This window comes from Tyto alba, unplaced genomic scaffold (assembly GCF_018691265.1).
Source record: "Tyto alba isolate M040663 unplaced genomic scaffold, T.alba_DEE_v4.0 Super-Scaffold_28, whole genome shotgun sequence".
Lineage (NCBI taxonomy): Eukaryota > Metazoa > Chordata > Aves > Strigiformes > Tytonidae > Tyto > Tyto alba.
The window spans coordinates 18,397,391-18,422,769 of NW_024881302.1; the positions used below are offsets into that span (position 1 = coordinate 18,397,391).

The following is a 25,379-nucleotide window of genomic DNA, read 5'->3' on the forward strand; positions in this document are numbered from 1 at the left end:
AGGTTGGGTGTGGGGTTTTTCAGGTCGTACTGATGCAAAGTGTGCTGTGTTCTGCATGAGTAATTTGGAAGAGGTCAAAGTTTCCTATAACACATCCTGTGTATTCCCATGGGAAAATGGCTTGCTTTCTTAAGTTTTCCTTATACCAATTGGCAAAAGAAATAAAGGTTTGGAATTCTCTGGAGTCTTGCCCGGGAGTGTGAAACCCAGCTCTGTGGAGGGGAATTGGGTGTCTGACATCAGGCATGGTGACAGCAGATCGCTTTGCAGAGCACTCTGTGCCAGGTCAGCTCGCTGCTTGAGAAGTGGGCTTGAGATGGCGTCAGCGTAAGTAGGAGTCTAAAGCAGGACTGGAAAAATAGCAGAGGAGTCGGCCTGAATGCTAAATTAGAGAGAGCAGCCCAGACTTGTTTTCCAAGCCTCATTCATTTTGTTGCATCATGCTAGATATTGGTCAAGAAAGAGATCGGTTGATATAAAATAAGCTTTAAATAAGACTGTTTTCTTTTCCCCCAGTGCTGTGCGCCCCGAGGGCCGGGCAGGGTTGTGGAGGCAGCTGCTGGTCGTCTGGTTTGCTGGCGCTGCGTGTGCGACAGGAGTAGCGCGTAGGGTTTGTAGCAACGCATCCCTTCCGGGGCATCAAAGCACGTTCTGGCAGAGAATAAATGTCAGTCTCGAAATGAGCTGTGCTTAGCTGCGAGCAGAGATGATGCTCAGGTGGGGGAAACCCTGTCAACTACAGAAATCAAATTTTCAAAACTTCCCTTAACTTACTGGCATCTGAGCCGCCTGAAACGCCGGGGCGGATGAGCAGCCGTGGTGCGGCGGGGTGACGCTGCCAGCAGCCTCTGTGCAGTGGTGGCATCTAGTGGCTGCTGGGGCTGTGGACCTCTGTCCCCACGTCCCTGGGGCAAGGGGGAAGCCAAGGCTGAGCTTGAGCTGTAGGTTGGGCCTAGGAAAGCGAGCTGGGCTGCTCCACTTCCTTGTCAGCTGTAAATGGGGGGAGTGTGTATTGGGCGACGTCATGGGAAACTGCTGTGTGTTACTGGGGCTAAAATAGTAAGGTACCAGCTGTGAGGTGGCCAGTGATGGTCCTGTGATTTTAAGGGCATCTGACTGCAAGTTTTCATCTCTATGGGAGTGCAGTGCTTGTAAGCTGTGTCCTGCTCAGAGTGCTAACCAGCTAAAAAAAAAAAGATTAAAAAAAAAAAAAATGTTGCATGCAAGCTTTAAAGGGAGTCCCTTTGAGCTTTCCTGATCCACTGAATTACGCAAGAGGGAAGCTGAAATTTTCTCCAAAATGTTGCAGTTGCACAGTGTTCTTACCAGTGAGCTTGTAGGTAGAGTTTGTTCAAAAAGCTTTTGTAAGTTTAGTCCCTCGTCCTGGTTTGGGTGTAGGCAGGTTAAAAAGTGTATCACTGTTCTTCAACCTGCATTACCAGGTACTGCTTAAGTGCTGACTGTAGCCTAGAATAAAACATCAAAACGGCTTTGCTTTTAACTCGAGTGTATGTGAATTCCTCAGGCCAGTTTTGTGGCAGTACCTCAAGGGTGTAATCCTCAGAAAGGCTTTTACCCTTCACCTCCAGCACTCTGCCAAGGAGAGAAGTTGTGCACGGAGACACAGACTGCCCTGAGGCCAGTCAGCAAAACCAGTTGACTGGCAGCTGCCTAGAAACGTGAAGAGATAGGTTTGGTACTTTCCTTTCTCTGTGCTTCTGCATTCAGCATCTGACATCATGTGTGGTGGACAGCAGGTGCCTGGAGAGTCTGCCAGGACCGTTCCATCATGGTGAGCTCTATTGATTTTCCCACACAAGCAACGGGCTGCCATCCCTGCCTGTCCCCCGGGAAGGGATATCTGCAGGGGCAGGTACAGCCATGCACCTCGTGCTTCTTCCCTCCATCTCTCATACCTTCTCTTCTGAGCACAGACATCACTATGAAGGACTTCTGCTTTGCCTGTTTGTTTTCCCTGAGCATCTTTGGAGCAAGGAGAAGTTGCAGCAGAAGCTCAGGATGTTTTCCAGTGCTGTTTTCTGCTGGTTGCCTGCTTTGGTCATGGCCATGTTGTTCTGCCCAAGGACCAGCATTGCTCTGGTTTAAAGTATGTGGTGTAGTTTCAGATGGGCATGGAAGCAATCGGTATTTAAAACATTGCTTTGGTAACTGAGTCATGTATATTTGCAACAGGGAACCCATGTTCCCCACATTGGGGGTGTTGTCTGGGCAGTCTGTGAGCATGGACCCCTAACAAAGACATTTCTGGGTTTGTGTGGTTGGTGTTTCCATTAACGAGTTTTCTTCTCTTTCCAATCAAGCTGAACTTCTCTCACTTTTAAAAGCTGATAGTCAAGCGATTCATTTCACCACAGTGGTGGTGTTTTTGGAAGCACATGGCCTGTGTGCTCTGCTTCCAAAACTGTCTCTCTTTTCCCCTCCTTGATGCTTTCATGCAACTGCTCCACTCATGTGCCTGGGCTGCTGGCACGGAGGATGCTGAGGATTATCTGCTTGCAGGAGGCTCTTGTGCCTTATGAGAAATGGGGCAGTTCTGTGTGGAGCAGAGTCTCTGGGCATTTTGCATCAGAAACAGGGCAGTGGGCTTAATTAGCCTCATCCCTAACGGCCCACCAGCCTGTGCCAGGGGACGATCCTGGTTCAGGAACTGGCCGAGGAAGGGAGGGAGATGTGTGGATGCTCCCTCCTGGTTTCAGAGCAGACTTACTCCTGCTACTTACTGCTCACCATCCCTGGGGACAAGACAGATTTATATCTGCCTGAGAATAAATACAGATCATTCACTTGTCTCCGCAGGAAGATAAAATGTAAACTGTCTATTTTCTTTGATAAAGCACTGGAAATAGTTGGAATTTAAGATAATTATCGCTTTTTATAGCACCCTGTGAAGGCTGAAATCTAATTTATTTTTCACTAACGGGGAGCTCCTGCTGATGACACAGAAAATCCATTTACTTTATTGACAAACTTGTCTGTTTGGTTATTGGGGCAGTGTTCTCCTTGCAGGAGAAGGAAAATACAGGTTGTAACACAATGGTGGGTTTTTAATATAGATCCAAAGTTTGATATCTGTTGGTAAGAGGAAAAAAATAAAGTTGATCTAATCGGAGTGAAGTGACTCTGCTTTATTAAAGACAATTGTAAATCAGTTTATGCTTTAGTGGGTGTGCAGTAATGGTGCCTGGTGCTTTGTTTAAGCAACTTCAAGACACTTAAAGCTTATTAACTGGAGCTTGCAGAGAAACTGCTTTTCCTGGACACCTGGTGCCCCTTGGCTGTTCCCAAGCCCAGGCTTTGGGGAAGGAGATGGGAGGTGCTCTCCTGCCTCTTCCCTCCTGTGCCTGGGGCCGTGGTGTGTTTGGCTCAGTTTGGACGTGTTGCTTTCAAGTGGAGTTGCCCCCTTTTTTTAAAACTTTTTCTCTGTCTGAATGTGAGACAGGCTCCCAGTTTTTAATAAACTCATTGTGTATCTGAAGATATTGGGGACTCCTTGTGCGAACGAGTCGCTTCTCAGCACAGCCTGGTGGTGTGGTTTGGAGGGTCTGCTGCTGCTCTGGTCCTGTGGCTCTAAGAGAAGCGGCTCCTTGATAAAGGGGGAGTGCTTTCTGCTTTATCTGACCCTGTGTGATACACCCCCGAGAGCTGCTCAGAGGAGGAAACAGCATTCTCTGGGCAGGCTTTCAGTATCACCCACTTCCTAAAATGTCCTTTGACTGTTTCAGGCAGTGATGTTTGTTCAGAGATGGTAGGTCTGCGGGCTGACTTAGCAGAGATGCTTCTATATTGTTCATCTCTGGCTTGACCCCCAAAAGTCTGTAGTGTAACACTGTCACTTGGGATAACACTACAGACCGCTGAGTGTCCTACAGCTTGGGTCCTAACAGATTTCATCCAACGATGGAGAAGTAAGAAGCAATCTAGGGATTAACTGTATTTTTAGGGAGGATGGATAGAGCTCCACAAGAGTAGTCTTTGCCTTGAAGCAGAGGTCTATTTCTATGAAGTATCTGTAGCCCTCTGCAAACACACAATAGAGCAAGGGGAAGAAAACATCACTTTCTGTAAACATGAAATGATAGATTTGGGTGGGCAGAGCAGATTTCTTGTCCGTCTCTGAAGACCTACTTAGTGTTTGCTCAGCTTTTTATTGGTTTCCTTTCAGGAATTGACTACAAGACCACTACTATCTTGTTGGATGGCAGAAGGGTCAAGCTGGAACTCTGGTGAGTGTTTCTGAGCTGCTTTACTGGTGAGCAGGGGCTGTGGTGCTGCTAGTGGAGCGCTGTGCCAAGCTCCGGAGAGCACAGAGCATCCCCAGGCATGTGGTGAGGCTTGCTAGCTGTTCTTACTAGCGAGTTACTCTAGCAAACCAGACAGCTTTCCATTGATTAAGTAGTGCAAACAGCATGCTGTTCTTTGCTGGAATAGCCCAATTTCAGTCTCTCTGTCACACCTGACCATGTTCCCTTACAGTTCTCAATCACTGAGGCAACAGTATTATTTTGGAAGCAATACTGGATTTTCCTGAAATCCTAGGATGAGAAATACAGACAAGAGAATAGGAAAGGAGGAGGACAAAAATGGGTGAAGCCCTTAGTCCCTACAGAAGCTGGATACTTCTCGATAACTTGAGGAGAAAATTAAAGCAAGAGCAGTGAATAGACCTCACAGTTAGTGTCAGAGGATGGTAAACCCCTGGAGAGCAGGGCTTATTGGAGTGACCTGACACTGGGATGGCGATGAGAGGATGCTCCATGGGAGGGGTGACCCCTGCCTTATCTGTCAGCACTGCAGTGAGATCTGGAGTCCTTCTGGCTGAGCTTTGTCTGAGGTTTAACTTGCTGAGAAGCTGACACAGCAATCCTGTGGATGAAAGAGGAAGGATGGGTAGCCTGCCCCTATTCTGGGTTTCACCTGGATCTAGTAGGGAATGGCACAGGCCCTCAAACATGAAGCTAAATAGCCCCTTTACCAATGCTTGTGTCAAGCAACGGGAATATTAGGAATCTCTGTGAATTGTTAAATAGGAAGGAATGCCATGTTAGCCTCAGTGGCTGACTAGCAATGTATGGTTTCATGATTTAATTATACCCTTGCTCTCTGAAGTTGAATGTCCTCATTTTTCTTACAAAAGAACAGAAGAAGCTAATTTATCTCTTCTAGCTGGTATGCTTATATGTGCCACTTATATTCTTTTGTCTCTCTTGTAAGATGTCTATTTTAACATTTCAGCCCCAAGTGTGTAGTTACTTACTGCTTCCCTCTTGAAACCCTCTTCTTTTTATACTGTAATTCTTGAGCGGGAGAAGCAGCACAGGACCTGAAAAGCTGGTAGCATTGCTTTATGATGCCTTGGTGTAATCTTTTACCATTACTTTTCTCCTGCAACCCTGTATTTGATTGTTGGGGGAGGAGGAGATGTAAGCACAGACTGTTAGGTTGATGTCCAGGACAAACAGTATGATCCTTGGAAGCTTTAGATCTGAAAGAATGACTGTCCTGAACTTGAGGTCAGTGCCTTTTTTGATATAGCTGGTGCAAATCTGGGACTGAGGGATTCATCAGGCTTCTTAGTGGTCATTAACGCGTCTTTTACCTGGCCCAGTGAATAGATATGACAAACATCATAAGGTGTCTGATTACCCTAACATGTTTCAGCATATCCTGGTTAAATCAGGGTGCTGGGCTCTGGCTTACTCTCCCAGATGTTCCCACAGGCACTGAGAGGTGCTGGTAAGGTAGTCAAACTTATTTATGCCACGTCAAAAGTTGTAGTCAGGACAAATAATAGTGACTGAATGGCCCCTTATTGTTTCGGTGGGCTAGAAATGCTGTTCCCTAGGCCTGTTCCTGAGCTCTGTGTAGGGTGTGATCAACCAGGTCTGTCAGAAATCTGGGTATAAAGATACTTCCTTTCACTTTGGGTTGAAACATGTTTGGAAAAATCAGTGAAACGAGACAGTGCAAAACTTTCTTCTATACTGAGTGGCTATCTTCATTTTACAATAGGTCAGCTGTTCTCCATGACTAGGAGAGGTCTGTAGTCTCACTCTGACTTTGAACTCCCATGAACTGTAGGGAACTAGAGAGAAAATCCTTTGCCCAAAGGAGTAAAGTGACTTTACATCCTTGTACATGGTAAGGTAGTGCTGAATCTGAGTGGTTTTGGTTTGTACCTTCTCCGTGGGAAGCACAACGACAGTGAGGACCTCTGGAGCGTGTCTGACTGTAACCAACAGTGGTGATGCACCCACCAATTCTTCCCCAAAACCACCGTGCAGAGCAGTTCGGGTACTGTGCATTTTCTAAAAATCTGACAAGATCAACACTGATTTTTTTTTTATTAATATTTTTTTTTAGGTCCAATAGAAGATGTTCAGTATGGGATTCAATTCTCCAAATTTCATAGCTATAACTTTTCTTTGTTGCAGGGACACATCAGGGCAAGGAAGATTTTGCACAATTTTCAGATCCTACTCTAGAGGAGCCCAGGTAAGTGCTGCTATCAGTGCTTTGGTGGGACACACTTGCTTTTCCTTTAGGCTCTAAAAATCTTTTGGGCCATAGTAAAGAGCTCTGAAGAGGAACACATCAAACATCAGAAGGATGGGATCTGTGTAAATGCCAAGAGGCGCCCTGTGTATCGTCTCACTGCCTGGTATTCTGTTTTTATGAAATGGTGGGAGAGAGAGGAGTGAATGACAGACTTTCCTAGACTCCTACAGAAAAGGGCTGTTACAGACTACACTCAGTATTAGCTTCTTAGCTTCTAGAGAAGGGCTGAGAAGATGGAGTGATAAAGGACAAGGAAATTCTAGTTGTCGATCTGCCTAAGCTTTAATGTGGGAGCTCGTACTTTCTGAGGTTTGTCAAATTTGTTTAAATATGATGCCGGCTTTCCCAGTGGAGTTCTCCCAGTCTGTGTTGCCTTCAAGTCAGTTCCAAAAATAGGGTGGCTCCTACTTGCATGTTTGATGGAGACTTGAAACTAGAGCAGCTCAACTGGATCGTAAAGTGTGTTCTTTAAAACATAAGACAGAGTGTTACATTTTGAGTTTCTTCTTTGGGCCCTGCTCCAGAATAGCATCTAGATTCTGAACAGCAGGAAAATCTTGTGGTCCTCTGAAAAATTGCTGTTAGTTAATGGCGCTTTCTTACAGCCTTATTTGTTGTCCTTTTAGTAACATGACAGGCTCCCTCCAGGATAAAGTCTCCCTGAGTTAAATGAACTACCGTATTTTCCCTTTTGTTTCCAAATTGGAAAACTTTGGAGAAAATTCCTCCTGTCTTAGACTCTGAGAGTCGGAAGCTATATATCAGCCTCCTCGACTGTGCCAGTATTCTAGCAGCTTCCCAGCCTTTGGGAAACTTTGCCACTTTTATTCAAGCTCTTGCCACTATTGCTCTTGGCTTTTTGCTCCTTGTAGCTGTAGACCTTTGCTTTGCTAACTGGCAAAATCCATCTCTCAGACTTCCTGCCAATTCACTTGTGCTGTAGACGTGAGAGCACTTCGCCTGGGATGTGCTGTTGATATCTCCTCTGGTGTCTCATTTATTCTTGTTTGTGTTCATCTCTGGGGTTGCGGATGCTTTGAGGCAGCTCCTTTGAAGTGGAGGCCAATTTCCTAGTGCTTACAGAAGTGCAAGGCAGGGAGTGTTAGAGCATGCCTTCTGCAGTGGGAGAGTACAGGATCTCCCATTCGCATGCTCAGTCCCAAGTGTGAGTTTATCTTTAAGCTTTTCTCTGCCCTTTCAGAAAAATCTAGAGCTCCAATCCTAATGTAACCCGTGGGCCTGAGACCATGTCACTTCCCTTACCAGTTATAAACGAACAGAATCAGTCAGTGTGGCTTTCTGATGACCACATAACTTAGATTTGGTCAGTCTTTTTCTGAGACCTTGCTGTGTCACATGCCCAGACCAAACTGGGAATATAAAGCAGCAGGCTTCCAGCTCATGTGTCCAGAATTATAATTGGAGAGCTTTTACCCCTGTCTGCAGCACGACCTGCTTTTCCAAACTGCTGTACAGAAGACTTTCTCCCCTCTGTGTAGACGCGAGCTCCTCGGAGCAAGTGCTGTGGCTCCACAGGACTGCTCCCAGCAGAGCCTGCACCCACACGCCAGAACTCGTAGCTGCTGCCACCATACAGCGAACTGGGGCAGACTGGAAAGGTGAAATAAGTAGCGATGAGAATACTTGAACGGGATGGAGACACAGGTATGCATCTGTTTAGAAACTGCAGAAGAGCTGTAAGGCTGCAGCCTGTTCTCCCTGGCACTACGTTTGACACCGGATGACATAAGGTGTCATGTATCTGTCTGACCTTTAAGCTTGAAATGGATCACATTAATCTTCCTCAAAATGAAGTTCTTGATCTTATTCGCTTTGGAGACAACATCTTGCCCTTCTGTATTTATCAGTATTGCTTTAGGAACTCTCACCTGAATATCTGCAAGGCTTGCCTCACCTATCTTATCTGCTTCCCCCTCCCAAGGTGTCTGTCTGAGAGACGTTCGCAATAAACCTCATCAGCCAGGGAGCAGGACCTTTAATGTGAATGCTTTATTGCTGAATGCTGGGGTATGGTGCTTAGTTGCACACCAAGGTGTAACCTACGCCTTTTCCTTAAGGTCTGCATTCTGCTTGTTCAGCAGATGCCTTTTCCAAAGTGCTGTTGCGACGCCTGCATCCTGATCTGCTGAAACAGTCAACCCTCACCCTTAAAAACAACAAAACAAGCCCTAAAAAGCAAGCCTGCCTGGTGGGAGGGAGGGGTAGCTCCCAAGTGAAGTATCTCCTCTGACCTCTGATACTGTTCATGAGATGAGCACAGTGAAAAGAGGGTGCCTCTTGAAGACTAATAGCTGGAGTTCTTGTAGTCTTCTCCAGCTAGCTTGAAATAAAATTTGGATTGGTTTCAGCATCAAGTGATTGGCTTTCATGTGGCAGTACCGTAATATTCCTGTATTAGCAGGAATACAGATATTGTCTCTCTTAAATAACTCACCACATCTTTCAATGGAAGAGGAAAGTAACTTAAACTCTTAATGGTTAACCAAAGCAAGAGGACTGTTTGTTTTGAATAACAAAAGTCTGTATGACTGCAAGAATGGACTTCAATACCTCCAGTTATTTTCAGTATGCAGAAGCTAACTTATGGCATAGCATTAGCATGAAGACAACCCAGTGTGGTCTCGAGGGGTAAAAGAGATAAAATGCTCTCAAGTTCTCTAATTTCTTGTAGATGTATTTAATGCTGAGTGCTATACCGACTCACTTGCTTCAGCTGTCTGCTTTCCTCTCGGTATCATCAGACTTCGAGACTTCTGCTGTAGGAAGCCTGATGCAAATCCAATTGGAGGCAAGAGGAACAGCTTTTTTTAACCTAACGAGCCAAAAGCTCAGGAAGAATAAATACAGCAAAGAGGAGAGATGCCAGGGTGGGAAAAGCTCTGTTTAAAGTGCGGTGTGGTATTTGTACGAGAATGGATTGGTATAAACTGGCCACATGCACCTTCACGCTCAAAATGAGCAAAAAGCTTTCATTGAGTAGAGGACTGAGACTTTGAACTGAGCCTCCTATGAAGAGAATAAGGGTAGCTTGAAGAAGGAGTTTCCGAGGAGGGCTTTGATGGGTCAGCTGTGGGAGCAGGGGCTGGCCTCAGCAACCTGGCAGCCCTTACAGAGGTGACTGAGAACAGGGTGGGTCTATCTGAATAGCCAGCACTTAAGAGAATACTTGGTATGAAAAATGCCTTCAAGTAAGGGAAGCACACCTGACTTTCCCCCCCCTACACACGCACCTTATTGTTTCTCAAGTGTAGTGATAAGAATTAAGTCTTCTGAGGTAAACCCTGGAGAGATTGCAAAGTGGAAAAATAGTCTCCAAATAGGGAGCAGACCTTCTTGGGAGTTTTCCTTTCCTCCACAGCACAGCCTCGTGCATTGCTCAGTCTAGACTTCAGGCTAGTTCCTCCCCAGTGAAAGGACTCTCCTTGAGTACCTTGATGCCTTCCCCAATTTAGGTTCTACACCACTTGCCTGGGTACATAGCCCTGTGGCTTTCATGTTCAGCAGGAACTTCTTCCTCATGAAAATATCTAAAGGAAAATAGCTTCACTGCCCTTGATGAGCTGGCTTCAAATGAGGACCAGTCCCTTCTTTCAGCCAAGACAGACCAGCCACGTTTGCCTCAGGATTTGCTGTGAGGATGACAGATCTGTCTTGCCTTTCCGCCCTGCCTAGCTGATCTGATCTCATTAGGTATATAATGAGCAATTTGGCTCAAGGTGGAGGCTTGTGGCATTTTGGTGTGCCTGGGACCCCCCTCCCTTTCTCTTCTTGCTTCCCTGGGGTTTGAGTTTCTGCTTTCTTATCACAGCTACTTTCATCATCTCTTCCCTCTTAGGGTCTGCTGGGCTAGCAGGTCCTGACTGCATTGCTTCAGGGTCTCACTGTGGGGCAAAAAAGAAGCAATTGTGTCTGGGATCCCCTTCTAGGCACTGGAAGGTCAGGGGGAGTGTGCTGGCCACATCATGGTGGATGCAGGGCCAGGGGAGGGTGGAGGTGGAAACCCAGGAGTGTTGCAACCTGCAGAACCTCGGGGTGTCTGGAGCTTGCTGTGTTGCAGAATTTTTATACTGTCACAGCATAGGGTCTGGTGAAGGGTATTTAATGATGCTTAAAGGTGCTGCAAAAAGCTTTTGTTTTGCTCTTGGACTTTGTTCTTTGGCTTTTTCTTCTTGGCTTTAAGGTCTCAATCACACCGACAGCAGAGCTGACACACTGATCTCAAGTGTTGCATGCAGCTGTGGCTTTTCTGGCTGCTGTGAGCAAATGCAAGCTATTCCAAGAGTCATCACAGAGGGGAGAAAGAGAGTTGTGGTGCCGCTTTCTGATCTAGCGAGGAAGAAGCAGTGCTAGTATTATTTCTGATGTCCTCCTGTGCTAGTGATTTAAACTGTTTCTGAAAATGTGGCTTGCCAACTCTTCCCAGACAGTGTGATACAGGAGGTCCTTCATGAAGTTTCAGACCATCTACAGGAATCGTTGAAAAATGCTCTCAGCTTAGAGCAAAGCTACAGCCCTAACACAATAATGAATATTGTTGAGTTTTGCTTAGGCAGGTGATTTGAGTAGCTGCTGTTTATCCTGTTCAGGGCTTCTTAGTATGCAGGAAGGTGGTGGCTCTTTTGGCAGCTCAGCAGACTGAGATGTAGGCTCTGTTCTACCTTATGGCTTTCTTGTTTGCAGCAAATACCCTACCTGCATCAGGTCATTTTGACGGGGTTGTCCCGCTGCTGGAGGAGTCTGCCCTGCCTGCCAAAATGTTTATCAAAAGCTCAGTGATAAATAAACCCCCTCAACGTGTTGTGCTGTTGGGACATGGTTTGGCAGCAGGATGTAGTTGCTCATGAGCCAAGGTCCAAGGTGCCAGCTGGAAAGACATGACCAAACGTGGCTCTGAAAGAGCAGGCAGGAGAGACACAAAGTGTTCTGGTTGCCATTAGCACTGAATCTTTTGTTTATGGTTTATTTCATCCTGGGGGCCAGAGAAATCCCGTCTGGGGGGCCTTCCAGGCTTCTTCAACAACAGTTTTTTTTTCCATGGGTGGAGAACACCAGCGAATGATGCTTTCCTGGCCACCATGTCACCTGCCTGCAAACCGAGGTGAGGTCTTTGGCAGTCGTGCAAGCACTTTTCCTCCCAGCAGAGTTCTTGTGTGTTTGTGTGAGCAGCTGGAGATCCAGCTCCTAAAGCATCTGAGAAGCCTTTCTGGAGAAGTCTGCTTTGCACTGATGGGTGAGCATGCTGCTTCTCTCTCACCTTTAAAAGCTTATTGCTTATAAATCTGGTCTAAACCTAGCGCAAACAGCCAGAGCTGATACTTCCCCCCACCCTCCACCTTGGTTGTGTGGGCAGATCTTCATGTAAGCTCCTGATGAAAACAAGTTTGGGTTTTGGCAGACTAAGAGTCCACATGAGCTGCTGGATACAATAAGGGATGATCTGTCTGTGTTCCTTGTTTACTACATGATGTACTCGTGTGGAAATTTGATGCTGGTATGCTAAGGGTCATGCCAGTCCCAGTAGCGTTGAACAAAAACAGAGTGGAAATGAACTTTGAAAAGCAGTTATGAAAAGACCCAAGACAGGTCTGGGCATGAGTTCAGTCCTCTTCCACCTCACACAGAAGCCTGTAGGCAGATTGAGGAGAAAAAAGAAGAAAGACTGTTGGAGGGTTGGTGAGGGGTACAGAATACCCTTCATCTGAGAAACCTGGGTGTGCGGGTTTTCACTTCACGCTGTGGGAACCTGAGGTACATAGTGCTTACAAAGGTGCTTTGTGAAACTAAAAATTAAGAGGTATGGAGATATCATGGTGTTGACAGCCGTCTAGGCACTCAGAGAACAATTTAGGCTGCAAATGGGAAACTGATCATTTGTCTAGTTGAGTAAATTAAAATTCTGTGCACATTATTCCAAAGGAGACTTTTTAAAAAAAAAAAAAATGAAAAAAAAAGACAGATCTAACTTGGAACTGTCTGCAGAGCTGGAGCCAGCTCCCTGTCTGCAGGCATGAGTGTGTACTGTTCTCTCTAGGGGAGAAAACAGTAATGAAAAAGTGTGTTTGGGATGTGCACTCTAGAAATGTGGTGTCTGGAGCATGCCAGTGCTATTTGGAAGAAACATGAGGTTGTCTGGCAGTGCCGTGAGCTGGCCAGAGGTTTTAAGACTGCTTCCTCCATCTTCTGCTGAGTTACAGTAAAGCTGATCTTAATACCCATGCTGGGGAGGGTGAGGGCAGAGGCAGGGCATTAGCCAACTTGGCCTTGGTGTCTTCTGACCTTTGGGAAGCTTTCCTTGACAATCTTAACTCAAAATATGCATGCATGAAGCTGTGTTACGACTTGGAGGGTACCTGGCAAGCTGCGTGTTGTCTCTTGTGAACTTGAGGCTGTGTTTTTGCTGATGTTTTATCCTTATTCATATTTAAAGAAGATCCAGGCTGCAGCTGCCAGCAAGCTTAAAAACTCTCTCCTCCTAGAGCATTATTTCTAGCAGAAACAATCTTCACAAACCTAGGTCTTGGGTCTGTTTCTCTTGGCTAAAGGAACTTGTCAATCCAGAAATAAAATAAGTAGACTTTATTTAACTTACTGGCAGTTTGTCTTGGAAGGGGGTCATCGAACTTTTTGCTTTGTTGTTTCCTGACTCTCATTCATTCACATGTGCAGCCTTGGAAGCTAGAAGTCAAAACAAATATAACAAAAAAAGAAAAGAAAGCTCAGTCTTTTTTTTTTTTCCTAAAATGCACTTAAAATGTGATGTATCCTGCTAGTAGATATCTCTTGATTGGGTTCTTAAAAAACAGTATCTTTGGTTTTGTGATATTTTTTTATGTAATTAAAAATTCCTGTCTAAACCTAGAAGAAACTGATTCTCTTCTCCAAAACAAAACCAACCTCCAGTTCTTTTTGAATATGAAGCTTTTTGGCTGTTCTAGAAATGACACTGCAAAAAATTATGGACTCTGTGCATGAGCTCCAGGCTTTCCTTGGAGGGAACTGAAGATGCATCTGCTCTCACCACCCCACAAATATTTCTGCAATTATGAAGACTCATCGTCAGGTCCCTCGGAACAACCTCAAACCCAAACTTTGAAGCGCTTACTCTTGATGTTGAGCTATCAAACATGAAAACCAACCCACCACACGTGACTTTCCTTTTGTACCCTCTCCCTTTCTCTTTTTTTTTTGTATGTTTGAGCCTTTCTGCAAATGGTACAAACACAGATGCATAGATGTTGGAGGGCCGGCAAGGACAGAAAATCTTCACCTGAAGAGCGACTGCCTGGGGTGGAAGAGCTGTGCGATGAGGCTGGGGATAAAGCTCCAGAATCAGAATCGTTCCGATTATAAAAATTATAAAATTGGGCAGGCTTTGTGATAGCTGCTTATTCTGAAAGAGCTGTGAGAGAAAGGCAAACAGCATTGAGTCACACCCAGCACACTCAGAAAGGCTCATTTTCCACGTGGGGGGAATGCTTCAAGTGCCAGCTCAGAACATGTCTTTATTATGAGGATTCGGGTGCCTTTGTGGCTCAGGTGCCCTGGAGTTTATCATTCCCATGTGCTCCAGATCTCACGCTGATGATCATTTTTTCATAAGTTTGAGGTGTATCATGTACGTGGCTTCTGTACAGGTTTCCCCCAGCTCATCACGGGCTTTGGCAGCAGCAAATATTGTAAAGCTGTGTTTTGGGACGACTGGGTAGTTTGCGTTTCCCATCTGTGTAGTGGATCTTCCATTTCAGTGAGTAAAGGAGCAACTCCACTGGTATGTGAGAGTGCTTGGCGGTCCCTGACTTGTACCAGGACAGATGCTAGGCAGTTTGTCAGCTCACTCCTTCACTGGGCTGTATCTTGATATCTCCTAGGAAGGACTGGGCTGCCAGATGAGACTTCCCTTTGCCAACTTAAGGTCTCTTTTTCTTGCATTGAGGACTTGCTGTAGGGGGTGGCTGTTCCTGTAGGACACCCCTGATTCAGAGAAGACTGGTTCTGCTGAGCTTGCTGCTAAATGATCTGTTATCCTGGAGGCTAGCGTGGGCTGGTTTGTTTTGCCCTTAGCTTAGTCTTACTGCTGCTGGGTTACCTTTCATCTGGTGCTGTGTTCCCAGCTGCAGTGTCTCCTCTTGCATTGTGAGATCATCTGTTCCTCCTTAGTTCCCATTTCAGGGCATCTTCAACTACGATTCTGTGAAGTAACCTTGAAGTGCCTGTTGTCACTTGAAATGTCCTTGATTGCAAAGAAGAGAGTGACAAGAAGTCAGAAAAATAACAGGAGAGTTGCAGAAAAGCTGCTGCTGAAGACAATCCTCTAAATGCTGTATGTGCCCAGTCGGTACTGAGAGGCAGCTCCTGATGCATTGTCTTGTGTGCCTGCAGGGCCGTGCATAGCCTACTTTCCTTGTCTGTGTCCTCAGGAATACTTTGATTAGAGAAAAGCTCACTTGATACAAGTTGCTGTGGAGCTGAGTGGTGGCCAGCAGTCTGGCCATGGCCCCGAGTCCTGCTAGCCCGGCCCGGGCCAAGGGTGGAGGCTCTCAGAGGTGCTGCTCTGTGTCGTCACAGCTTCAGGCACAAACAAAACAACTCGGCCTTGAGTGCATCATTGTGCTGCACCTCGAGAGGTGACTGGGATTGTGGATGTGGGTGCTGTTCAGGGAAGATGGATATGGGCCTGAGGATGCTGTAGGTACCTCTCTTCCCAGAAGAAAGGGGGGGGGGGGGGGAAGGTCCTACAGCGAGACCTTTGATGTGACCCTTGCGGGGTTGCCAGCATCGCTGTACTGTGCTTATTCTCTGCCAGTGTGGCAGTGACAATTAGCAACGCCAGCTGCCCTCAGCAGAGCCCGGCATGGATCCTGGTCATGAGATCTCAGTCCTGCAGAGATGCTGGGTTGCTTATTGGCATCACTCAACCTCTTCCTTGCCAGCAAAGGGATGACAGAATGAGACAGGTTCCGGAGGGGGAAAACATGCTGAAGATGGGTGTGCTTTATTAACTTCATCATCCTACCACTGAATGCAGCCCTTCTGCAGAAGGGAAAAAGACTTTTTTCTGCCTCAGTGAACTTGTATCAGATTTGTGACAGGCAGAAGGCATGTTTTGTTCCTCCAGATACAGTCACCAAGGCAGTTCCTCCTCCTCTGTAGAGACTGCTGCTTTGGAAATGATTTGGGGGATGTTCAAGCCAAAACAGGAGTAAAACCTTCCCTAATAGTCTGGGACTGAGTTAGTACAGGCCTGTTGTCTCAATTTTTGCTCTAGCAAGCACACAACTAGTGCAGCTGAAGCAGTGTTCTGTTCCGTAGCCTTTTGGTTTCTGCACATGAAGGTGGTCTCTCAGGCGTGTCTCCCTTCCATTCTGTCTACTGTGAAACTTCCTGATTGCTCCCGATTTTCTTCCACCAGGGAATTCTTTTGGTGTACGACATCACTAATCGCTGGTCCTTCGATGGCATAGACCGATGGATAAAGGAGATAGATGAGGTAAGTTGAATGGAAGAATACATGCAGTGCTCTGTAGCAAAAATTTGGGAAGGTATCACCTGAGGTGCCACCTCTGACGTGAGGACGAGACAGTCGGCTAATAAGCAAAGCAAGGGGACGAGTGTCTGCCCTCCACCTCTGTATAAATCCGAAGTGATAGAAAAGGGCTTGGGAAGGGTCAAGAAAGATAGGAAGGTTCCCTCTGAAGTGGACTGCGGCGGGGATAAATTAGTAGTCTTCATCATGTAGTAGTACTGCTTGGCAGTCCCCCTCGGTCACAGAGCAATTTCTAATTCTTTGCCCTTCACTGCTGTTGCAGCTAAGCAGAATAATGGCTGTAGGCTGCCTTTACGAAGGACAAGCCATGATTTCTCTACTTTCATTTTTTTTTTTTAAGCACGCTCCAGGTGTGCCTCGGATCCTGGTGGGAAACAGGCTTCACCTTGCCTTCAAGCGGCAGGTGCCAACGGAGCAGGCCCGGGCTTACGCGGAGAAGAACTGCATGACGTTTTTTGAGGTCAGCCCCCTGTGCAACTTCAACGTCATAGAGTCCTTCACAGAGTTGTCCCGTATCGTCCTCATGCGGCACGGCATGGAGAAGATCTGGAGACCCAACAGAGGTCAGTGGTGAGGAGGGTGCTCCGTGTGGGGAAGGCAGGAGAGCTGTCTGGGTTGATGTGGAAGGGTAGGTCCGACTGCCTACGTGGGAGGTGTGTTTGTTAGTAACTGTGGGATCTGAAAGCACCTGACACGGAGAAACGCTTCGGGTCAGACAAGCCGAAGCTGAGCCACAACAAGCTGCCTGTATTAGCGCAGGAACCCGGCAGGCAGCGGTGAGGGATGGGCAGCTCCAGAGGGCAGTTCAGCACGGCTGGGATCTGAATTGCTCTGGGGCATCCCACACCTCTCCACCTATTCTGGATGAGGCTGTGGGCAATGAAGCTCACAACTTGAAAGTACTTCAATCAAATGGCTGTGTGGGATGAATCCAAGCATAAGCACCCCTGTCCTTACCCTTGCTTTGGGTTGAAAGACCTTGCCTTTCAACCCGAGGAGCTGAAAGGGGCTATATCATATCCCTGCTGTATGCCATATATGCAGGCACACGTGCTGCAGCGTGGCAAACCATGGGCAGATTCCACCTTACAGCTCAGCCTGTTGAGTTGAAAGCAAAATAGGCTTAGGTGTCAGGTTCCTGGCTGGAGGTAGCAGTGTGCCCCCCGGCAGTCTGAGCAGCAGGGGATCTGCGCTCCTGGGGTGACCTGCCTTCACATGGATCCTCAGCTCCTGCTCACCAGGGAGGGAAAATCCTGTTTGCCAGCCCCAGTTACCAAATTGCCTGCCTGGGCCCCTGCCCCCCGACCTGGCTGCCATGCCACTGTCTCCAGCTCGCAGAGGGATGGGGAGCAGGAGCTGGGCTGTGCTCGCAGAGCTCTCCTGAACCTCGTCCAGAGGCAGGACCTGTAACTGCTGCTGCCTTGCACTGGCTGCCTGCACTGCTTGCTTCGGAGGGGGGGGTGCAGGTTGAGCCTGCCTGCTTTGGGGAGTGGCTGGGGGCTGCCAGCTTGGGAACAGCAGCGTGGCTTTTGCGGCAGGCCGGAGGTGGAAGCGTGCCCTCCTGTGGCTGCTTGCTGGGAAATCCCCTCCGAGGAGACTTCCCAAAGCAGGCTCGCATGATGGACACTGAGCTAAGAGGACGCTGGGGAGCCCGAAAGGGCAGGGTGGTCTGGCTTGGTGGGATCCCTGTGGCTGCAGGCGTGCTGCAGAGAGCCAGCGCCGTGCCTTGCTGCTCCCCGAGCAGGTCCCAAGTGAGACTGTCCTGCTCTGGGGCTCTGCGCGTCCTCCTGATTTCCACGCAGTGGCCTGATGGTTGCCAAACGGTCGACTGAGAAGCCAAGTGTCTGGCAGGAACGTGAGCAAGGCACTGCCTGCCCTGGGCAGTGCTCAGAGAGGAAGAGTGGCAGTGTCCAAGCCCCGTGCTGACCTTGAAAAGCACTAACCTTCAACAGCAGCGCTTGCCTTGGGTTTCCCAAGCTTTTGCCCTAACTAAGCTGCTCCTTATTCAAGGCTCCTATGCAACTACTATTAACATCTCTCCCCAAAGGAGCAGGAACTGTGCAGCATAAGGAATAGTTGTGGGGAGAAGGCAGCCCTTGAAATCTCCTGGCCCTTGACTGTCTGGTCTTCTCTCCCACCAGTGTTCAGCTTACAGGACCTGTGCTGTCGAGCTATCGTTTCCTGCACCCCAGTCCACCTCATCGACAAGCTGCCGTTGCCCGTCACCATCAAGAGTCACCTGAAATCCTTCTCGATGGCCAACGGGATGAACGCAGTGATGATGCACGGCCGGTCGTATTCCTTGGCCAGCAGCGGGGGTGGGAGCAGCAGCAAAGGTAACAGCTTGAAGAGATCCAAATCGATTCGTCCACCCCAGAGCCCCCCACAGAACTGCTCACGCAACAACTGCAAGATCTCTTAGCAGGATGGACGCGCCCGTGAGCTTCTAACGTATCCACACCCACCCACCAATGTACAGCTGTTTGCACACTTAACCCTTTTCGACTGGATCCTTTCGGATGGGCCGCGGTCGCTTTTCCGATGGCACGCACGAGCGTTAGGAATGTGCTCACGTTTTGGCTTCACATGGGAAGCGTGGTGCAGGCTGGATCTCGCAGCGCTGGCGGGGGGGAGGACTCTGCCAAGTGACCCTCCAAGAATGCTTTGGGCTTTGCCTTTTGGCCTGGGGTGGAAAATTCAGCAGCTGCCGGGTTGGGGAGGGGGGGAAGGGGGAAAAAAAGCTCATCCAGTCTCAATGGAGAAATGGATTTAATGGAAGATTGAGAGGCTTAAGAGAGTAGGCAAGGAGAGTCTGTGCTGCAACTTTAACTCTTGGACTCCTGAACAGATTGCTGGTGCAATAGTGATTGTGGGATGGAGGGAGAAAAAAAAAAAAAAAAGAAGAAATGGGAACAGGAATCTAACGACAGTTTTCACTGGGATGTTAACCTGCTGTTGCCAAAAAAGAAAAAGAAAACAAGGCAAGAGTTGGCCGATTAGAAAGGGGAAGAAAGCAGTCTGCTTGCCTTCTTCATTTATTTATGTAAATATTATACATATATATATATATATCTATCTCACTTGTTTTTTAAGGTTTTTTTTTAAGAAGCAGTCAGGGAAAATTTTATGCAGCCATGTAAATACAGGCACTGGATTAACTTTCCCAGTGTCAGCAAAGGGGGAGAAGTGGAGGATTTTGATGAAAATATACAAATGCTTTAAAAGACTTTCAATCACCACCTGGGCTTACGCTTGGTTTTTTTTAAATACTACATATGCAGAAGGAAGAACAATTTGTGTGTAACTTACCCCAAGCTGCTTTATTCCAATCATTCCCTAAAACTTGTGTGGAAGGCAGGGTGGGATGTCAGTGGATCGAGGGGCAGAGTGGAGAGGCCAAGGTCTCGGGGTTTGGTTTTGGCAGGCAGGACGAAGAGGCAGCTCTCGGAACAGACTGATGCCTTGCTCGCTTTGCACCTTCTGATGAACGGCTGACAGGGGCCTGAGGAGCAGAGAGTAGAAGCATCGTGCCTAAAGCAGAGGAAAAACTCTGATTTTTATCTTTTTTTTTTTTTTTTTTTTGTCCCTTATTGCTGCAAAACCTCAGCCATCGCTTCCGGAGCCCTCCATCCACGACGCCACCCCACGCAACAGCCCCCGAATCCTGGCTGCTTCTTGCTTTGCCTTTCCAAAGACATTCTGCCGGCGCTTAGCGCCGCTGCGGCTCCTCCTGGATGAAAGTGGGGAAAGGGCAGAAGCAGCTTTTTCCCACTGGAGTGTGAAGGAGCCAGGGACTGGGAAGGCGAAAGAGGTTTGTGTGAGGAAACGGCAGACCCCGGCCCCCAGGTCCAGTGGTGGCAATTGCGCTTGGCTCTGATGGCAGCGCCAGGGAATTGGGGAAGCAAATTGCTTTGCTCTGTAGGGCCACTCCTGGATTTTAGAGGAAATGCGTGCTCAGCAGCGGGAGCTTGGGATGCACGCGTGCTGTGGGAGAAGATCTTGTGTCAAGCCAAGGGCGTTTTTTTTCCCTGGCTTCGTCCCATGGCTGATCTGTGCTGGAAATTCACCTGGAAACTTAGAAATAGCGCCTAGCCCCCATTGCAAAAGCTACGTCGGGCTTGGCAGTTGGGACTAAGTTATGTCGGCAGATCCTCGTATAGGTGGCCAGGACGTGTAGATCGTGAGTGAGTGTGGTAGAAAGTGAACTGCGTTTCCTCGTGCTGGGCCGGTTTCCTCCTCAGCGAGGAGACCAGGCGGGATAGTGCTGCCATCTTCCTCCTGGTGTTAGCAATTTCTCGAGGCCTGGGCGTGCTCTCCTTCTTCCCCCACCCCCCCCCGCCCACCCCCAAGAGCAGCTGGTTGCATTGCATGGGCAGAATGAAGCCGCAGCGGCTCCGGCGCGGCCGACGGACCCGCTTTGTTCAGGCAGCGCTGCAGGGGCTCATCCCTTCCCCTTGCTTCCGCGCCCACCCGGGAGGTGAAGGAGCCTTCCCCCCTCCCCGCTCTGTAGAACAGAACACAGGTCTCTTGGCTCGTCTCTAGCCTGCTTTATTGCCCAGCTCAAATGAGCGAGGAGAGAATTAAACCCCGGGCAGATGGAGCGGGAAGAAGAATCCTTTGTAGTGGTGGTTTGGCTCAAGAGCAAAGCCGCAGCCGAGCTCGGCGCGGTGGCGTGAAGGCCGGGGGATTTCGAGAACCTGTCTGGGACGGCTGGCACCTGTTTCCCATCACTTAACACACAGCAGAAGACAATCGCTGGCTCAGCAGCCCGGGGATATACGGCCAACAGGTGATCGGCACCACAAAAGGCGACTTCTCCTGGAAAACCTCCTCCGGGCACCGCAGGGCCCCCCCACCAGCCTGCCCGCCCCCGGGCACCGGGGTGGAGAGGGATGAAGGTTTCCTTCCTCAGATCACAAAGCTGCTGCATGGCTAGAAGAACTTGATGTACCTCTGCTTGGTTTGGCTTTGCCACGTGTGACACCACCTTCCACCTTTTTCCCTGTGGTTGATTTCCCCCCCCCCCCCCCCCCCCCCCCCCCGTAAGGTCTCAACAGATCCTGTCTGTAGTGAGGATGAAAGGTTTATCTGGAGTGATTGCTCAGCAAACAACGTTTTGTTTTGGTTTTGTTTTAATTTAAAAGAAAAAGATTCTTGCATCTGATGTCAACACTAGCGTGTAGCTGCTCTCCAACACTTGTACCATTCCTGAGTTGTTTTTTTGGACTATCGTTTTATTTTTTTATTCCTTTGTACAGTCAATGTTGTTCAACCGATTATACATGGTTTTGTTTTGTATAAATTAAAGTCTTTTGTTTTGTTTTGAACTACTAATTGAAAGGTGGCTAAGTTGTATCAATTTTCCTGTGGGCTGGGAAGAGGTTGAAGGGAAAAACTTTTGCCTAAAACTGGGGCTTTGGGGCTGCCTGTGGTGCAGGTGTGTGTTGCCACGTCCAGATCATCCACAGAATAACTGGTATAACATTTTCTGGGGAGTCTTAAAAATGCATGATTCCTGGCCCTGGTGGGGTTTTGCCCTTCTCTATACGTGCGGAAGCTAAATCTGTTCTTATTAAAGGCTTGATTCCCGCAGAATTGCTGATTTTGGGGTAGTGGAGCTCTTAAGGAAAGGCAGACTAGTCTGCAACACATTCAGTGTCCGAGGTGGCTGCGGGCAGCCGCACTCCCCAGCAGCGTGGGGGGGTTAGGCACAGTCCCTGCTACCCGGGGATGGGTTTTGCAGATACAGTCAAAGCCTTAAATCACCTCTTTGGGTCCAGGCGATCCTGGGGGAGCCGGGACCCGCTGCTGCGACACCATTCACCCATCCTACCCAGACGGGACCAAGCTGAAAGTCAGCCTGGGATAACCGTGACTCTGGGCTGGGGCGGATGCCGCGGGCGGCTCGGAGCCCCCGTGTCACGCTGGGCCGTCCCCGGGGCTGGTGTTCAGAGGCATCGCCTGGGGCCAGGAGCCCCAAAGAAGCAGGGTTTGCTCCTGGGGTGGAGGGAAACTTTTCCTCTCCTGATCCTTTTCTCTCTCGCTCCCAGCCCACCTCCCCTTGACCTCCCTTTTCCCTTGCCTGCTTGCTTCCCTAGGATCAGATTTTCCACTTCGTACCAGACTGGCCACGCTTGTTTTAACAGCTTAAATCGTAATTGCCGGGGCTGGGAGGGGGCACGGGGGGGGAAATGAGATAGTGTCTGCAGCCTGGAAAACCCTGGAGCTAAGGTGAAAGCCTGGTCAGGGAAGAGTCATGGAGATTTTTTTTTTTTTGCCTTTGCAGAGGGGTTCTGGAAGTGTCTGTTCCCTCTGGGCAGCAGAGCCGAAACAAAGGCTGTGTGTGGTTTCAGGTGGGGTACGGACAGCCGGAGCCCATTACGCTGGAGCAGCAGGGGCTGCCTTTGCTGCAGCTGTCTCTGCTCGGGAAGAGGAGGGCAAGAAAACACGCTGAGCAGCCTGAACGTCAGGGGGAAAGGCTGGAAGAGCTTCAGGGGTCCCTGTTCCTTGGAGGAAGAGGAGGGAGCAGGTTGCTCCGGGCTGGTTCAGGTCTTTCCTAGTGGCGTGCGTTTCTCCGAACCCACCGCCCCGGTTTGAGGGTGTCTTGGGTTGGTCCTGCTGTCCCCCGTGGGGGTTGTACCCTGAAGGCTGGGAAGAACTGGTGACCTTCATCTGACTGCACCGGAGATGCTTGAAAATGAAGGATGCATGGTGGGGCCGGAGCCCTCGGGCACGGCGCTGTGCCCTTCCCTCCGGGACGGGGTGCCGAGCCGCTTCCTGCGCTCCCTTGTCTTGAAGGGAGAAGCTGAGCCATAAAACTCCCATCCGTGCCTGGCATCTTTGAAAGTGACCCCCCAAAAGCCCTGTTTTGGGGTGCAGTGGATGCGTGGAGGCAGGCAGTTTGGGAGAGGCTGAAGTTACGGCTGCTTGAAGCCTTTAGATGGTGGAAGTCTGTTGTGGGCTTGGTCCAGGGTGGGCAGAATTCCTTTTCCTCCTTCTTCCGAAGCACTAGCAGAGGCCGGGTGGGTGTCCCCGTGCTGGGGTGAGGGTCTCAAGTTGTTGAGAGCTGCATTTCCAACCGCGCAGCATCCAGCACCCCTCGGAGACGAGCCTCGTCCCACCAAGGCAAAAGTTTTCGGCGGGCGCCTGTCCCAGCCTCGCCGCTTTTGATCTCAGTGACACGGGGACGAGGTTGGGCTCCAGTGTGAAACATGGGGGGCTGCTCCCCTGGCTCTGGAGGGGGGCTGCCAGGGCAGGAGCCGACCCAGACACCAGCGTCAGTATCTTCTTAGACCACACGGACCCCAGCGTGGGGATGGACGAAAGCCGGGTTTTGTCTTACCCGCCTTCCCTTCCCTCCTGCACCAGCACCCTCGGAAGGACCCTGGGACACCCCAAAGTGTCTCTGTGCCCCCAGGCTGCCTCCTGGGGCCAGAGCGAGGTGGGTTTGGGGGGTCGAGGATCTCTCTGCATAACGCTGCTGCCGGCAGACAGTGTCTGGAGTCGTCTGGGTGGGTCATGGGGGCTCCAGGCTGCCGGGGGCAGGCAAGGGTACGGCCCCTGGCAGCTCCCGGGACGGGCCGTCCTGATGCAATTCCTTGTTTGCAAAACATCTCATCAGCCACCCCACGAGTGTCCCGGGGCAGCGTAACCTCCCCTCTGTGTCCGGGGCTGGCCGGACCCTTGGGTGGCTGCTTGGCTGTGAAACCAGAGCCCCTTGCACAGCCGCTGGGACACGCTCCGAGCCCCCCACGCATGGTCGGGGCGAGCTGATGTCAGGCCTGCCCCGGTGCTTTGGGATTTCGGGAGCCGCTCGGGCGGGGGAAGCGGCGGCAGTTGCAGGTCGCGGCGCTGTGTCAGTGGCACCGGCTGGAGGTCAGCGTGCCGGGGCACGGCGGCTGCGTCCCGCTCGTGCCAGTGTGGCGAGTGCTGAGGGGCCCCCCCAAACTGCCCCCCAGCAGCCACAGACCGCGGGAGCACCAAACCAGTACGTGCAAAACCAGCTCGGGGGGGGCGGATGAGTTGGTTTCCTCCCCAGAAATGTCAAGAAAAGGCTCTTCCCAATTTTTTGTCCCCTCCACCACCTGGCCCCCCCAGTTTGCAGACCTGCAGAGGGGAGGCTGGAGGTGCTGAGCTGCCCCCCCCCCCGGGGCAAAACCCCCTTGGGTGGGCTTGCTGCTTCCCAGGAGCCGCAGACCCCTCCTCGGTGCTGAGGCGGGTGGGCCGTGGCTCTCCCCAGTGCTGGAAGAGTTAATGCTCCTAAAATGCCATGAAATGTTCCTGCTGCAGGTCAGTCTCCACCGGGGATTAGGGAAATCTGGCCGAGGAGCCAGGGCCGGCTCCTGCCAGCTTAGGGCCGGCTGCGGGACGTGCTCGGCGAGGCAGCGGCGGGATTGAAGCCCAGGCACAGCGTGCCGGAGCAGCCCCACCGGGGTCTGGCACGGCCAGGCGCTGCCTGCCAGCTCAGAAAAAAAGATTGCCTGGCTGTAAATCAGCGGGGAGGGAGGGCTGGGACCTGCCACCGGGGCTGGGTGAGCCCCTCCGGGGGGGGCTGAGGGGGCACCCACCCCGCCGGGCGAGCTGGGGGTCCCGCGCGGGGGCCGCACTCGTGGGATGGCGGCTGGCGAGCGGGGCTCGACGGGGTGGATGCGGGCGGGTGCCAGCGCCCCGCTCCCAGGCACGGGGCTGCCTTTGCCCGTGGTGCCGGTGGGAGCCAAGAGGCGAGGTGTGGGGTGAGGGGCTCCCGGGCCAGCCTGGATCCCCGGCAGTCCCGCAGCGTGGGCTCCTAGTGCCTCCCTGCCTGTGGCCCTGTCCGAGTGGACCACAGAGCTCTGGCTGTTTTCTCATCCTGCAGGAATTCAGCTCCGTGGGCCGGGTGGTTTTTTGGTTGGGTTTTTTTTTGTTTTTTTTTTTTTGAGAGTGTGTGTGTGTGTGTGTGTGTCCCGCCTCCTTTCACTCTCCCTCTTTGGAGACTTTCTGCATTCTGCCTTTGATCTCCCCCTGTGTTTGCCCAGCCGATCGCTGGGCTCGCCGGGGTTAGAGGCTGAGGTCAGCGCCTTTCCCATTCCAAACACCCAGAAACATCAGTGGGAAGGGAGGGGATTCAGATTACAACCTTCCCGTCCTCCCTTTCCACCCCACTCGCCCCGCTCGCCGGGCCGGCAGGGAGCCAGGGATGGACTGAGCCCCTCTCGCCAAGGGACACCACTGCCACCGTGTCCCCGGCGCCCCGAGACCC

General features: G+C 50.2%; 1 protein-coding gene across 4 annotated transcripts in view; it reads left to right on the forward strand.

Moving 5' to 3' along the window:
• RAB40C (RAB40C, member RAS oncogene family) overlaps nucleotides 1-21,488 on the forward strand; it is a 37,454-nt gene extending 15,966 nt beyond the window's left edge. For 3 of the 4 annotated variants that reach the window (XM_042798516.1, XM_042798517.1, XM_042798519.1), the window contains exons 3-8: nucleotides 4,184-4,244; nucleotides 6,453-6,513; nucleotides 16,007-16,084; nucleotides 16,482-16,704; nucleotides 18,283-18,477; nucleotides 19,749-21,488. In XM_042798516.1, coding sequence (XP_042654450.1) covers nucleotides 4,184-4,244; nucleotides 6,453-6,513; nucleotides 16,007-16,084; nucleotides 16,482-16,704; nucleotides 18,283-18,477; nucleotides 19,749-19,879 — 749 coding nt within the window. In that variant the 3' untranslated portion in view covers nucleotides 19,880-21,488. Of the gene's footprint in view, nucleotides 1-4,183; nucleotides 4,245-6,452; nucleotides 6,514-16,006; nucleotides 16,085-16,481; nucleotides 16,705-18,282; nucleotides 19,085-19,748 lie in introns of those variants that run through there. The other variant, XM_042798518.1, reaches the window with a different exon arrangement.
• The last annotated feature ends 3,891 nt before the right edge of the window (nucleotides 21,489-25,379 follow it).